At 43.9% G+C, this 16,269-nt stretch overlaps 1 protein-coding gene across 5 annotated transcripts in view; it reads left to right on the plus strand.

The window, feature by feature from the left end:
• ltbp1 (latent transforming growth factor beta binding protein 1) overlaps positions 1 to 16,269 on the plus strand; it is a 383,951-nt gene that overhangs the window by 304,667 nt on the left and 63,015 nt on the right. For all 5 annotated transcript variants that reach the window (XM_078557330.1, XM_078557333.1, XM_078557331.1 and 2 more), the window contains 3 exons: positions 2,373 to 2,516; positions 12,018 to 12,185; positions 13,300 to 13,386. In XM_078557330.1, coding sequence (XP_078413456.1) covers positions 2,373 to 2,516; positions 12,018 to 12,185; positions 13,300 to 13,386 — 399 coding nt within the window. The remainder of the gene's footprint in view (positions 1 to 2,372; positions 2,517 to 12,017; positions 12,186 to 13,299; positions 13,387 to 16,269) is intronic.

A 16,269-nucleotide genomic window follows, 5' to 3' on the forward strand; every position in this document is an offset into this window, starting at 1 on the left:
TTTGTTTTGGATTTCCAGCATCCGCAGTAGCTTTAAGCAAACTTCTAAGTTTATGCTACCTGTTCTCATTATTTAACCCTTAAAGCCCTGGTATCATTTTGATGAATCTGTGCTGTATCACTTCCAAGGCCAATATATCTTTCCTGAGGTTTGATGCTCAAAACTTGAACACAGTTCTCCAGATTGGGACGGACATAGGGTCTGCTCAACTAAAAGCATAACTTCCTCACTTTGGAATTGCAATCCTGTTGCAGTAAACAGCAGTGCATTTGCCATTTTGCGATTTGCCCACACAGACACCTAAATCCCTTTGTCCCTCCACTGTGTCTCACCATTCAGGAGATAATCTGACTAGGCTTTTTCAGATCCAAAATGGATCAACTCTCATTTCTGCACATTGGACTTATATAGCTATAAATAAATTCTTGTGCTTGCTCTGAAAGAAATAGAAGGAAATGAGCATGTTTAATTCTTTTGCTTCAAGATTGACTTTGCTTCTACTTGGCAGCACTTGTGACTTAATTTTTAAAAGGTTAATTTCTTCGCTGTAGAAAATCCTGCTCAATATATAATGTGTGAAGTAACCAGTTGGTCTTATAAAAATCAAATACGCTGGATAGTAATACTGGATCTGAAGGCTGGACGAAGACTTTTTTTCAATAAAGGCATAATGCACAGGTTAAGTCAAACCTGAAAGGTTAGTTCAGGGGGAATGATACGCAAGTCTACAGCCTAGATTGAATGAGCAAGTATTTCCGGGACACCTCCTGGTATATCTATTGGGAAAAACACAAGGGATCAACAGACAAAAGAAACAGGAAGCTAAATATTTCATTGGCTTTATCTTGGTGATGAGAATTCTGGGTAAATTGGACCAAATATTCTTACAGTTTTTTTAAAATAAATTTGGGGTCCATTTAAACCAATTTATATCTGGATCTGTTTCAAGAAGCCTGTTCCGTACAAAATGGTCACTTGCGAATGTAAGGATGATGTCCCTCCAGCTGTTTAGTTATCATTTCGCAACACCTCATATCTGTGGCTGGAGCAAACAGCACTGAAAGCGATGCATCTGGAGATTGATTAGTCGTGAGTGATCTTCTCAGGGGAGGATGTTGGGTAGTTATATGCTGGATGTAGGTGAGCTTATATCTAAACAGTCAATCAGGTGAAATAAAAGCAAAATACTGTGGATGCTGGAAATCTGAAACAAAAACAAAAATAGCTGGAAAAACTCAGCAGGTCTGACAGCATCTGCGGAGAGGAACACAGTTCACGTTTCGAATCCGTATGACTCTTCAACAGAACTAAGGAAATAGAGAAATGAGGTGAAATATAAACTGGTTGAGGGGGGTGGGACAGGTAGAGCTGGATAGAGGGCCAGTGATAGGTGGAGGCAAAGAAGAGATTGCCAAAGATATAACAGGGCAAAAGAGACAAGCGGAAATCCTGTCGGAGAGAAGAGCAGTACTTCTTCAAGGTAGGCATTCCTGGAAGAGTATTGGCAGTCAATTAAACATGAAGATAAAAGCAAAATACTATCAGGTGATATTGGTTTATGGTTGTGTTGGGAGGTCTGCATCAAAATCTAGATCTGCCTCTGAAGTGCTGGCTGAACTCTAGTGTTCTGCCAGTGAACGTATTTTATTCCTGTCCCACCAAGCAGTTTTGTGTTTGGCCCTTGTCTTGGAGAATAGGGTGAGGTATGCATTTACTGACAAGCATTTCAGTGGTATATCTATGTCTGAGTGTTGGGCGATCTATTGAAGTGTGTCCTTGATGTGGTGGGCGTTGGGACGGTAATATTTGTTTAATCTCTAATGGGGATGTGCTAGGCCCTTATCTTGATGCTGGGAGGGGTGCTGGTGTGTGTTGAATCCAGACAGATGTGGTGCGTCAGCGATTTGGTGTTCTGGGAAGAGGAAGGCTTGTGCGTCCAAGGTCCCTGACAACCTCTAGTGGAAGTTGCAGTCATTCAGGAACCAACTTTTGTAAGCCGAACTTTGAATCTGAAAGCTCAGCCCTCGGTCCTGAGAATTTCCCTTTTACAGAAAGATCCAAGAGCTTAGTGTTGAACAAGGTTAATGTGAAAGTGACCCATTCTACTTCCTCTCTCTCCTTCACTTTGGACTGGGTCTGGAGTGTAAGAAATTATAATGTTCTCAAAATGCTCAGATTCCTACACCAAGCTTGATCTAAAAGAACAGAAACAGCCATGACTATAGGCCATGTGTGAAGGTGAGATGCCACAGTGAAATGAGAGTTCTGTACTGCACAATAACAGAGACATCCGTCAATCTGGAAGTATTGAGAATGCACTGTGTGTGGGCTGGTCCTTTATTCACTTCATGTTGTTCTGTTATAATTTCCAGATGTAAATGAATGTGAGATGATCAGCGGAGTTTGTGGTGAAGCTCTCTGTGAGAATGTGGAAGGCTCATTTCTCTGCATCTGTCCTGAAGATATCCAGGAATTTGACCCAATGACTGGGGAGTGCCGTTCCCCTGAGCCTCCAGGTATGGAAAATCCCTGACCTCCATTCAAGCAGTGTAACCTTATCTTCTTTGTGGTACAATTCTTGGGATACGGAATTGGAAAAGGCAAGTAGGAACATTTGGAAGGGATTTTTTTTTTGGACTTGCGTTCCACATGTTAACACCTAGCTCAGGCTCTAATATATAGTTTCACAGCACTTAATAATATCTGAAATATTGTTATGGATAGATACCTCAGGGTTGGTTTGAGAGTCTAGTGGACGGAATTTATTTCTGTTTTTGTTGGCGCTGAACTACTTTTTGCAGTAACAGTAAGCTATTCTAGTGTATACACATTTTTGAAGTGTGCCTTTGAGAATGGCAGCAGTATCACTTTGCATTAGTGTGAAGGATAGCGCTAACCTTTTTCACACAGCAAAACTCTTATTTAGTAGCACTAGTGGAAAAGCTCCTGATTTTTCTCCCTTTCCTACCCCAATTACATTCCTAAATGAATAGTCCACCCTTGCAAATATAATCTCATTCTCCTGATAAGGATTTGGAATTCTTTTAAGTTTTTAGATGATATCACGGTCTTCACTCACTGCCTGTGAAAGTCCCACTTGCAACATTTACAGAGAGTGGTAAGTGTAGGAAGCAAGTCGACGCTATTGGTCTATCAGGCAGGATTTTTCAGATAGCAGGATTTCCCACCCCACCACATGAAAAGTGGGCAGGCAATGCATCCCAGCCAGTTAATATTCAGCAGGCCATTAATTGGTTAACGCCGAGACTTCTGACCCCATCTGCGGAGGAGGTCCCGCCTTGGAGAGCTACCAGCCAATCGGATGGCCGGCAGCCCTGTCGTCCCAGCAGTGCCAGCTCGCCCGGTGGCCACTGCTGGGATTACAGGCAGCCCCCCCCCCCACCACCGAGGTAGAGGAGCTAATGGAGGCTGAACTTCGGGGAAGTCCGGGTATCGGCAGGGCCTGGTTGGCAGGCCTCAGCGAGGGGTGTGAGGATGTTTCGGGGCTGGGTTTGAGAGGCCGGGGTTGGGGGAGGTTTGAAGGGTGATATAACCTTGTTGGCGGTGGGGGGAGGGGGTGGGGGTTGCCCCTGATGGGAACAGTGGATCCCCCGAAGGATGGAGTTGCAGGTGTAGCTCTGAGCCCACAATTCATGTGATGCATGTCATGAAAACTTGGGCATTGTTACAGAAGCACCACTTTTCACAGAACGAATAGAGACATCCTTGTGGACGAATATTCAAAACACACTCCACAGCTTGAATTGCGAGTGCAGTCCTTACTTGCGCTGCAATTATTTATTGGAAAATTGCGAGTGTGTCATTTTTGAAGCACCTGTGGCTAACCTAGAACTTTGCTTAGCTAGAACGGATGCAGATATCGCAAAAGCACTGCTATTGACCACAAAGGGAGGGTGTCAGAGCCAACAGTAGATGAGACAGCAATTTACTTGTGCTCCGATACTGTATTTCCTGGTGTGGGGCTTGATTATAGCCCCCGTTGGGTTTGGAAATGGAGATGAAATTTCGACCCTGCAGGACCTGGAATTTTCCAGTCAGCCTCCAGGTCCCAGGGGACAGCTCACCTGCCTGGAGATGGCGTCCCGGCGGCAGTCCAGGGGACCGGCAGTTCAGGCAGGCCAAGAGGCCCTCCTGCTTGAGAGGTCAGCAGTAGCCACCGGCTGCCCTGCAGAGGGATTCCCCTACCTCCCCCACCCCACAGCAATGGCCTGGTTGCAAAAGCAATCTTTCAATTTTAAAGGAGTTGGAGACAGCTGGCCTCCATGTTGGGGGTGCCCTCTCCCGCACTTACCTTCCGTGCCATCCTGCTGCTTCCTTCAAGCTGGAAGGCCTTCTGTTGGTCCTCTAGCTTCTAGAACCTGACTGCCATCCTTCATTGGATGGCAAGCACGCCTCTGGCCACTAATTGGTCAGTTTCGGGAAAATACCAATGAGTGACTGCTCCCCACACAGTGTGGCCTTCTGGCTCACATTTGAACCGGTTATTGGGGTTCAAAAGCTTACAGGAAACACCTGGCCCCTGGCCACCTCTACACTGGAGAGAGTAAATGCAGAATGGATGACCCTTTGCTGGTTACTCCACTCAGTCCTTTGGTGTGACTCTGAACTCCCTGTCACTAGCCACCTGAACTCTCTATCCAACCACCTCTTAAACTCTGTATTCTTGGCTTCCTACGCTGTTCCAGCGAAACACAACACAATACTCAAGGAACCACACCTCACCTTTCGACAAGACTCTTTACTGCCCTCTGGTCTTTACATTGACTTTGGCAACTTCAGGGTTTAACCGGAACTCCCAATTTGAGTTACAGTAGGCTTTGGGAATATAGGATGGAAAAGTTTCTGGGAGTATGGCAGGGAGCAGGTTGGTGCTTGAATGGGGAACCCCTCAGTATAGGATAGTCTGCAGCTCCATATCAACCTGCCATCTTCTTTCACAAGACTCCTAAACCACTGCAGTCTGTCTCGTTTAATAGTTGCTCATGTTTCCCTCTGCACTAATCTGCCCTGCTTTAATCATTAACACATTCACTGGCTCTTGTCTATGGGTATTATTTCTCTAATTTCTCTCACCTTGCTTCCTTTCGTCTTTATCACATCTGTCATTTCACCATTTCCCTGCCCCTCCCCCATTCTCCCGCTAATCACTTTATAATTCATCCTTTCTCGTGTGTGGTCTTTCTCCTCCCCCCTTTCACTTGATCTGTTCCGTTTTACAAACCCCTCTTCTGGAATATCTTCCCGACCTGAGGAAGCACTAACATTTTGACTTTCTCCACCAATGCTAAATGTCTACGGCATTTTCTGTCTACCAGCAGAAATTACATCTGATCTGTCAGGCTGCATGTGTTAAAACCTTTAAACCTGCTGCTTCAGCCATCAAAGCGAATAATTTCAACAGCTATCCACTTTCTTGCAGACTATCTATTTTCCATATTAACACTTAACAGGTAAATTCTATCCCCTCAGTGTTCCTAATGTTAAACTGAACGTGAAGGGAGTGTGGATCAGAGAAAGTACTACAACACTGTATCCCTAATAAGACTACAATAAGAAGAAGCAGAAGTAGAGCATACAGCCTCTTATGCTTGCTCCACCATCCAATAAGATCATGGCTGATTCTCAACTTTAACTTCACCCCCACTAGGGCCATTTGTCACTTTCCAGAGTGCTTACCCTGATCCGGCCATTATCACATTCTGCTTTCCACTCCTAATGTCACCTTTATCACCTCCTTTAGCCAGTACCACCACTATTAACATCCCTTTGACCTTTTGTCTATGACGGCTTTTGTAATCTCTCCTTTGCCTCCACCTATCGCTGGCCTTCTATCCAGCTTCACCTGTCCCACCCCCCTTAAAAGGTATATATTTCACCACATTTTTACTTCTCTTTAGTTCTGAAGAAGAGTCATGCAGACTCAAAATGTTAACTCTGTCTTTCTCTCCATAGATGCTGTCAGACCTGCTGAGTTTTTCCAGCAATTTATTATTTTTGTTTCAACTTCACTTTCCTGCCCTACCCCCATTTCCCTCATTTTCCCTTAGTGCCCAAAAGCCTGTCAATCTCGGTCTTCAATATACTTAACGATTGAGCATCAACAACTCTCTGTGATAAAAAAACTCCTAAGCTTCACAACCCACTGAGTGAAGAAATTCCCCTTCATCTTTATCCAAAATGGCGATCCCTTATCCTGAGACTATGACCCTTAATTCTAGACTCTCCAGCTAGGGGAGACAACCTCTCAGCTTGTACCCTATCCACCCTTTATATATTTCAATGGGATCACCTCTCATTCATCTAAACTCCAGACAATATAAGCCCCTTCTACTCAATCCCTCCTGATAGGACACTCAGACGTACTCTTTCTTTGAGCACGTCGCATAGCTGCTAAGGTAGGGAGCCCTGAGATTTGCTCTGGTGAAATTTCCATCTCAACCTTCGTCGTCTTAAACATAGGAAATAAACTAGAAATCGCCCTTTATCATCTCATCTTATCTGAGCATAAAACTTCTCTGGGGTTGAGATTACTCTCTGATATTGTCAGGCACATCTTTTGATGAGTTTTGCTGATGGTCATTTTGCATATTGGCTCGTGCTTCCCAAGAGCCACATACATGCCAACCCATTACATTCAAAAAGGCTGACACAGGCCCAAAAGAGCCGACAGCTGGAAAACAGTGTATGGCTGGGGAAAAAAAAGCCCTGAATAAAGGCTTATGCCAAAGCCACTGCTTAAAGCGATTGTATAAATCAAATTCCTTCTTATTCCATTGGATTTTTATTCATGTTTTGAGATCATATTCTGCAATTCAGTTTGCTTTTTAATGAAAACTGAAACCCAGTGGTCTCACATATGACATATGGAAATAAATGATGCGTGATATGAGCATAGTGAGACATGGACCTGCCTTGAAAACCTAACAGCTCATCTTTTGTACTATAAATAATATATATAATAAATAATTTGAGTATTGTTGAAAACAGAGACATGCTGTCAAAGCTTTTTGTTTTGTACTCATCAGGACAGTTAACAAGAATACCAATGGTAAAGGGACTAACAATTTATACTGCATGAGAAGAGAATATTGATTGGTTGGCGAGTGCACTCTAATTGTCAGAGGCATTGCCATGGAGAATGCACCAGGGAACAGTTAACTGCCAAGCTTTTGTTCAAGTTAAAACCAGGCAGGTCGATTCCGATTGGTTAAGGCATTGCCATGAGGAATGAGCTAAGGAATGGCTGTCCCCCAAGCTTTTTAGTTGAAAAATAAATAATTATAAATATATAGAATAAAACTCTGATGGTGCTAAGTTTATTTCTTAGAGAAGTCTGGGAGATGCTCCCCACAAATGTTTGATTCTTGCTATTTTTAAAAGGTGCAGTTTCCACATAGTTCGGCATGTTCTTATTTTTATCCCAGTGAATCAATCTACCCCTCTATCTATCTCTATCTTTGCAGTGTATATCTTTGGTCACCTATTATAAAGTAATAGTATTATACATGTATTATACATGTAAGGTGCTCCAGGACAGATTTCTGTTTGCCAATCAGAGAGGTAAGAGGAGACCCAGAGAAGGTCTCTGCCCTCTTTGGCAATGTTCAGCTTAAACTAGCCAGGCATTTTGCCCACTAGTTCTGTGGATACCTCATTATCAAGATCAACCCCCTTACTCCACATTCTTCTTCCTGATCTGAACTTAATTATTTCTGCACACCTATTTTCAATTTCTTTGTATTAGCTTATACCTGTCTATAAGCTTAAAAAGATTAAGCAAGGCTCTTAATTTAAAACTAGATCGATGAATTATAGGAATAAATATTTCTCGACATTCACATTAAAAGTTCTTGTGAAACAATTTCCAAATGTGTGCACTTTGGGTCCCTGTTATTTAAGCTCTGTTAGTTAGCATATGGTTACATAACCACACCTTTTGGGTGGGTGTAAAAGATCTCATGGCACTATTTTGAAGAAGAGCAGGGGAGTCATCCCTAGTGCCCTGACCGATATTTATTCCTCAATCAACATGACAAGAAATAGATTATCTAGTCATTAGCACATTGCTGTTTATGGGAGCTTGCTGTGCACAAATCGCCAGTGTATTTTCTACATTACAACAGTGACTACACTTCAAAAGTATTTCATTAGCTGTAATGCACTTTTGGATGCCCTTGAAAGGTGCTATATAAATGCAAGTCTTTCTTTCATGGTACAGCTGAGAGATGATTGGTAACCCTGCAGGATGTTAGAGTGGCTGGAGGTCCATATTTTTCCTATTCTCAAAGTGCCTTGTGGGCATAAATATTTAAAAATTGCCTACCTTGGCACAGTCCCAGATTGATGGGCCAGTTATGTCGCAGATTTCATTCTTGGAAGTGCGATTGAGAGCTGGGAGCCCAGCATTGTGCTGCCAACTTACTTTGCTTCGCAGTAGAGTTCTAGCCAACTTTCAAAGGCTAGTTCATTCCTGATGAGAGTTGATAGAAAGAGTTAGCTCTCTGGTGACGTTAACATTCACATGCAGCACAATAGGCGATGCAACTTTAGAAACTTGAATATGCACCTGTCCATAGTTCTGCTGTACCCATTTGAGTTGGTTTCATACCTCTTGCTTTTAAAGAGGTCTGCAGTCAAACTAACAATATGGTAATATTAGTTTATAGGAGTCCAGTGCTATAACTGGCAATATCCCCTCTACTCAGCACCGACCATCATCAGTGGCTTTCTTTGGGCACAGAATCAGTTTTGGTAAATGCGGTGTCGAGACCTATATGCTGTGTTGTCAATGCCAGTGCTGTGATTGTACGTTTTCACCAGTAGATTGAAAAAAATTGCAGTCTACGTACAAACATGCGAATTCATATTATAAAACATATCCACGTTTATTAAACATATCTATGGCAAATCTATCAATGAGAGAGATTCCATGAACGCTGGTTTAATTACTGAAAGAATTTAAGCTAGGCGGTGCAGAAGCTTCTAGAAATGATAATTCGGGACAAAATTAATTGTCACTTGGATAAATGCATGTTAATTATGAAAAGTTAGCACACATTTGTTAAGATAATTGGCCAAAGAGGTAATGGTGACATGAGGAGAAACTCATGCAGCCGGTAGTTAGGATCTGGAATGCGCTGCCTGAGAGCGTGGTGGAGGCAGATTCAATTGAGGCATTCAAGATGGAATTGGATTGTTAACCGAGAAAGGAAGAATGTGCAGGGTTACGGGGGGGAAGGCAGGGGAGTGGCACTCGGTAAGTTGCTCCTCTGGAGAGGCAGCGCAGGCAAGGCTGGCTGAATGGCCTCCTCTGTGCTGTGACCATTCTGTGATTTGGCTGAAAGTTACTACAATACATAACCAGCTCTGTATTTCTCTGAATATGAGAATCGCACTTTGTAAAGTTTAATAGGTCGTCCCTGCAACATGGCAAATTATTTGGCAATAACATTCCTAGAAGGAGCAGAAGAGGGAAAAACAGGGATAATTCCACGTTAAGCTAACTGACATTTTATTGGAATCAAACTTTTGATTGGCCTATGGATAGCAATAATCCAAACATCGCAGAAGACGACAGACGAGTCAACCTAGCTTCCTAATGAACCAGCAGAGTACTGGGGGGACCGTGCAGCGTACCCTATCATGCCTGTTAGGCACCTTCAGTATAAGCACATTACCCCAGCTCCTTTGGTCCAGTGGATTTAAGGAGTGAGTAGCTGATTTATACAGATCAGCCAGGGCTTGAGTTTGATGGCGCTGAGCTAGTTAATCTCTGGGTGGCAGCAGGGAAGCTACAGTTGACCTCGGGAGACCTGTTAGAGGAGAGGAAATCAGTAGGGGGTGTTCCCATTCCTGATCGCTGTCCAGCTAGCTCTGTTTGAAAAGAACATTGCAAACTGACCTTGAAGCTTTGTTTGGCTATCCTGTGTAAAAAAAAAAAGTTCCAATAAATGAGTGTATAAGGGAGTTTTGTTCGAATGCTTGACCTAAAGCAATTAGTAATACCAATAGGAATTTCAAACTTCAGCACTTAAAAGATAAAAGGGGGAAAACAGAATGACTGCGCTATGATGTTTTATTCCATCACAGGCAACAGACACAAGGTCACCAATCTTGGAACCTCTGCACTGTCTCTGAACTGCTTTGTGCCCCATTATTTGCTGCAGTAGTGGTTCTAATGTGGGATGTCTGCCTTACAGGGTGCTGGAAGCAAGATTAAGAAGTAACTTTACAAAGGGATATGGATAACTGTGTGAAATAGAAAGATTTCAGAGCCATGGGGAGAGAGCAAAGGGTGAGGGGGTAAATTGGTTAGGCCTTTCAAAGAACCAGCACAGGCAGGATGGGCTGAATGGCCTCCTTTTGTGCTGCACAAGTCGATTAAATAAAGTTTTATAATGCCACAAACTGTCTCCGACCAGTAATGCCTGAAAATTCCTCGAGGTTGCTGAACCTACGGAAGTGCAGTGGGGCAGGACTTCTGCCCGCCAGTCCACCCAGCCACTAGGATTATAATCATTGAAACTAAAGGTGCGGGCACCTCCATCGTTTCTGTCGCCCACCCCGGGCAACCTGTCCAGTGGGATCCAGATATTTGGATCAGCCTCAGTTTCCGCTTTCCTCTTGGCAACGGGACACTCTTTGGTAAAATGGCAGTGTGGGGCCTACCTCCCGATATCTTGGGAGCATGCTACACATTGTTCATTCATGAGGCAGACTCCTCCTGGGGGAAACGTGATCCAGAATCGTTGCTTTTTGTGTCGTGATTGAACGAAGAACTGCCTTTACCTCCCGTCAAAAGTTTGCACCAGAATCTCATAGGATCAGTTACTCATTAGACGTTCAGCATCCTTCCCGAATCACACTATTTTCAAGCTGAAAACCAATGTGTGTTTCAGGATTAACAATGTTTCGTGCCTTAATTACTGAGTATATCACTTAGCTCATTATTAAGTCATGTAGGCCAGAAGGTTTGAAGCTATACTGCACATGGCCTCCACACAGAGCCTCCCCCCACCCCCTTCCCCCTTAACCCCAGTCTGGCTGTATCATGGTCAGCTGTTTCAGTATTCCTGCTGCACCTAATCTTTGAGACATTTCACTCTATGGTGAAACTAATTAGTAGCCCAAATAATTTCAGTCAAGCACCAGCTAGGATAAAGTACTCTGCATAAATATTACTGCTCAAAAAGTGTGATCGGGGTCACGCTGTAGTGAAGACAAAGTGGCAGGAATCTTCCATTCTGGAGTCTGGTGGCAGGAGGGGAAGTGGGAGTAATTTCCGCTGGGACTTGCGCTGGCAGACCACACGCAATCTTGCATTGTTCAGCTCATTAGATATGCATCCGCAAGGAGAAGATTCCAGCCAGGTGGCCCTTTAATGAGCACGCGTGACTTGTGAATACATGTGAAAGGGCTTCCTGATATTGTCCGCCGGGGAATCTCGACCCACCTTTAACCCACCTTTAACCTGCTGAGAACTTAATTCCTAAAGTTCGTCCCATCGTCAGGAAACTGATTTTTGGCCTCACACCAAATTAAGCTCCCCCGCCCACCATGCTTCCCGCTGCTGGTGGGACTAGAAGATTCCGCCCAGTGTAACACATGGGCCTAAAGGAAGGAAGCCCATAAAGCCCTAGCTGAAAACAACGAAATAGCATTTGCAGTAATTAAGTAAAGAGACGCACAAAAAGGACATAAGAGAAGGGTGTCTTCTCCATGGGAGCTTTTGAAGAGTTTTAACTTCATTGAATGGTTCAAACTGCAAACATTTTCTTGGATCATTGGACATGACAGATTGTATGGTACTTGCAGATAGCTGTATTCAGGATCAACCTCTGTCCTATAGATTTGGGTAGCTCTGCACATGGGGAGGCTTAGATTGAACAGGACAGGTGCGGGTGAAGGGTTTCAATTGATATGGGGCATTTTGAGCAGTAATTCATTGAAATGTATTGACGCCAAGTTTCATTAAACATTGTGCTTTCTTGTTCCAGCGATTGAACAGACAGAAGAGAAAAAGGAATGCTACTACAATCTAAATGATGCCCACTTCTGTGACAATGTCCTGACTTCCAATGTCAGTAAGCAGGAGTGTTGCTGCACCCTGGGAGCAGGCTGGGGTGACAACTGTGAAGTGTTCCCCTGTCCGATGTTTGGCACACGTAAGTTTGCTCCTGTAGAAATGTTATTATACGTGTGTTTGATGGAGAAAGGAATTGAATGCAAATGTGTTAAAGCTTCGAATGCTTCCCCCGCTGACAGTTCCTTATATGTTTGATGAGGCAACCACCAAGTCACGTTATTTACTCTTCATGAGAAACGATGGACTTTTCTCTGTGTGACACGTCCATGGAGCTGAGGGTTACCACTGGGGTTGGGTTCAATAATGAAGTCCCCATTTACCACAGTTCTGACACTACTTACCTGAACCTGGGCATTAGTGAGCTAGCCTCACAACATAACAGGAGTTTGGATTATTTGCATAGCTTAATGTGACATGTTCCCCTGTCGGGGCTCTGGGTGTGTCTGTCTCAGCTCTGCCGTTTGGGCTGACTTAGCTATTGAAAGGGGGTGTGTGCATTATGCCCTTGGCATTTTCTTCTACACCAGGAATGAAAGGGACATGTGCCAGGCACAGAAGAGAGGGAGAAGGGCAGTGATGCACACATGTTTTATAGATTTGAAGATCACCTCTGCCTTATGTGCCCTTCCTAAATGGCAGCAATGCAACTGAAGCACTGACAATTCACACTGAGCTGGATAACTAATTTAAATGATAATTGGAGCGAAAGGCGGGCTAATGAGAAACTGCAAATGCCCAGTTCTGGTGGTGTGCATTACATGTGAGTGCATATTTATTACACAGCTCTGGACAGTGTTTTAAAACACCAGTTGGCCCTCTATATACCAAATACTCCTTAGTTTTATAACACTGCCGTGGAGCATCTTGGGACATTTCATTATTTTGAAGATGTTGTATAAATATGTTGCTATTCGCTGTTGTTGCCTAGTCAGCATGTGGGGCATATAGTGTTTTGAGAGCAGGAAAATTTGCATTGAAGCTGATATTGTCAAATATCTTTGCACCTGTGCACCTGTGACTGATTATTGGCCACTGCAGATCAGAAAAGATCCCCTTCATCTACATAAAATATAATGCTAACATATGGATAATCTATGTTACATGTACCATATAACTTGATGTATAAGATAACATTTTCTTCCAGTGGCCTCAGGCTTTATTTTTATTTAACCTTTTTCTATTTTATTCTTTAGCTGAATTCACTGCCATGTGCCCTGAGGGCAAAGGTTTCATTCCTAATGGAGACTCAGCCTATGGAATCAGTGGACAGAACTACAAAGGTCAGAACTGGGCCCATTCATTTCAAAAACGCACTCCACGCGACACCAGTAGGCCAGCATAGCAGGCATTCTCGGTTAAGATGTAGTCAACATCAGTTTCAGTTTGAAACAAGGTAGAAACCGAAGCATGACAAGTGTTGAATGCAGCCTGGGTAGGATTGTTTGGTTCAGCATTCCAAGAAAATACACTGATAAAAGTGATGCACGCCATTGCAAGTAATGCATGCTGTGGAAAGGCTGGGTGCATTGAAGCATGAGCAATTCAGACAATCTAACTCAACTTATCCTTTTAAGGAGTCACCCCATGACAATCTCAGACTTCCAGCTAGATACCTGTGCTTGGAGAATCGAGGGTGTGCACTGCTCTAGCCCATCCACCAACATGCTTTCTTGAGAGCGGGATGGCAGAATTACCCCTCCATTCCGTGTTCTGACCCCACTCTGATCATTGTCACCCCCCCTCCTTCAGCGGCACAGAGCCTGCAACCCTTTACGCCCTGTTAAATACAGAATCTGTTTACGAATGGTTCACTTGAATGCCCATGATTGTGGCGGGGCTGCGGAGCAGTTGGTTACGCATCAGGCGCGCGGATCAGCTTAACGCCGGCCGAGGTAGACTCGGGACCTGCCGCCTCGCCCAACCCATAGTAAAAAAATCACGGCACGTTGACATGGTTCAGCAAATAATCGCCAAAGAACCTGATTTCAGCAGAGAACTCGAGAAGAAGAAGGAAAATTGTCGCAGGTGGCAACCAAGTCCATCAATTCACACGTCGGAGCGTGAAACACTTTCTCTTTCAAATCACATTGAGCCGGAGATTTTCAGGCCTGATAATCCCACCTCCTGGCTTTTGTCAGAAGAGCTTCACATGCACCCAATAGGTAATTTCGAAATAATGGATCAGACTGATTCTTTTTTGATTGAATCCTTTGCCTGTTCTGTGGTTTAATTGCAGAGTGGTATGTTACTGAGCTCATACCTCATTGCCTGCCAGTTTAAGGAGCAGTTAGACATGTGGCTGATTCCTAAAAGGTGTTGGAACAGCAAGTCTTGACCCTGTTCATGAATATTTACCTCAGCAACGTGTGAAGGGCGCACTAAGCAAGACGTAAACTGGGGTGGATTAAACTGTCAGTCAACCAGCCAGTTTGCAAACTGTATTTGCGGGTCCCGCCGCCTGAAATCGTTCCACTGCATTGAGGTACTAGAATTCGCCACAGATCAGAAAAAGAATTGAGCCTTCAGTCATTCTCCTGGACATTGAATCTGTCCCCGCGTTCCAATTTTACATTTAACTGGAAAGGTTTCCTCTCCTACAAATTTCTCTTAAACATTTGTCTCGTGGGGGTAGCGCCTTTACCCATGCTTAAAGTAGTAAGCTATGAAAATGGCAAAGCGAACAGGGAATTATAAAACCCAGACCGCATCAGTCTAGACAGAGCTGATGTATGCTTCACTAACAATAGGAATGAGCCCTGTTTGAGTCTATTCAAACATCCACTGTTTGGCGTAAATGGAATCCAGCTAGTCACTTGGATCAAAAATAATTCAGCTTCTCAGAAAAGCGCAATTGCGTATGTGGAGGAATTTACAACTCTGCTTCAGTGCTGTTAACATATTTTTAGATGCGTCAACAAAGCTTAGTTATTCGTGTGCAAATCTCTGTGCATGCATCATTGCAGCATTTGGCAGCAGCTCATCGCTGGTCGATACAACAGGTGCAATTCTGCACATGCCGTATATTTTCATCTGACTTGCAGTTCAGCTTATTTGGCAGTAGAAACCGCACTAGATTTGCTGCCTAGCCTGTACAAAGGAACTCATATCAGTGGCAGAAATACAAAATGTCATGTTATTTATTCAGGTTGGTGAGTCCACACTGTTCATTTTTGACCCCGAGATGAGCTCCCTACTGCATATTTGACCCATCACTAGAAACGCCTGTTTCCATCTCCGTAATATCACCTGACTTTACCCCTGCCTCAGCCCATCCTCTACTGAAGCCCTCATTCAGGCCTTTGTTAACTCTAGGCTTGGCTATTCCAATGCACTGCTAGCTGTCCTACATTTTACCCTCCATCGACTTGAGGTCATCCAAAACTCTGCTGCCTGTGTCCTTACTTGCACCAAGGCCTGTTCGCCTCATTCCTGTGCTCTCTGACCTACAAATTTCATCCTTTTTTCCAAACCCCTCCCTGGCCTTGGCCCTCCCTATCTCTGTAATCTCCTTCAGCCCGACAACCCTTCGAGATATCTGTGCTCCTCCAACTCCCGTCTCTTGAGCATCCCTGATTTTATCCAGCATTGGTGGCCATACCTGCAGTTGCCTAGGTCCCAACCTCTGGAATTCTCTCCCTACACCTCTGCCTCTCTACCTCACTTTGCTCCTTTAAAACTACCTCTTTGACCAAGCTTTTGGCCATCTGCTATAATATCACCTTCTGGGGCTTGGTGTCAAATTTTGATTAATAACACTGTGCTGAAATGCCTTGGGATGCTTTATTATGTTAAAGGCACTACACAAATGTAAGTTGTTGTTACTGAGATTCAGCACAGAATTTTGCACTTTGTTAGATATACCCAACTGGGGATTCTGTCTTGCCAATCTCAGCTGTACGCCTGTGGCATTGAGCTGAGGTTTAGGGTTTAATTTGGACACTTGGTACAAATGTTAAACAAAAGTGATTCAACCACTCATTATGCACCTCTCCTGATCCTCATTTCCATTGAAGCCCATAGGAATGAAAATCGGTAGTGATCTGCAATATGGGGGCAATTCAAAACTTTAGGGTACCAGTTTCCATGATCACCCAAAGTCAAAATTACCTCCTTAGCCTAAGCTTTTCTACAGGAAGGCCAAAAGGAGACAGACATCCCCAGGC

The sequence above is a fragment of the Cetorhinus maximus genome, chromosome 14 (assembly GCF_964194155.1).
Source record: "Cetorhinus maximus chromosome 14, sCetMax3.hap1.1, whole genome shotgun sequence".
NCBI classification, from domain to species: Eukaryota; Metazoa; Chordata; class Chondrichthyes; order Lamniformes; family Cetorhinidae; genus Cetorhinus; species Cetorhinus maximus.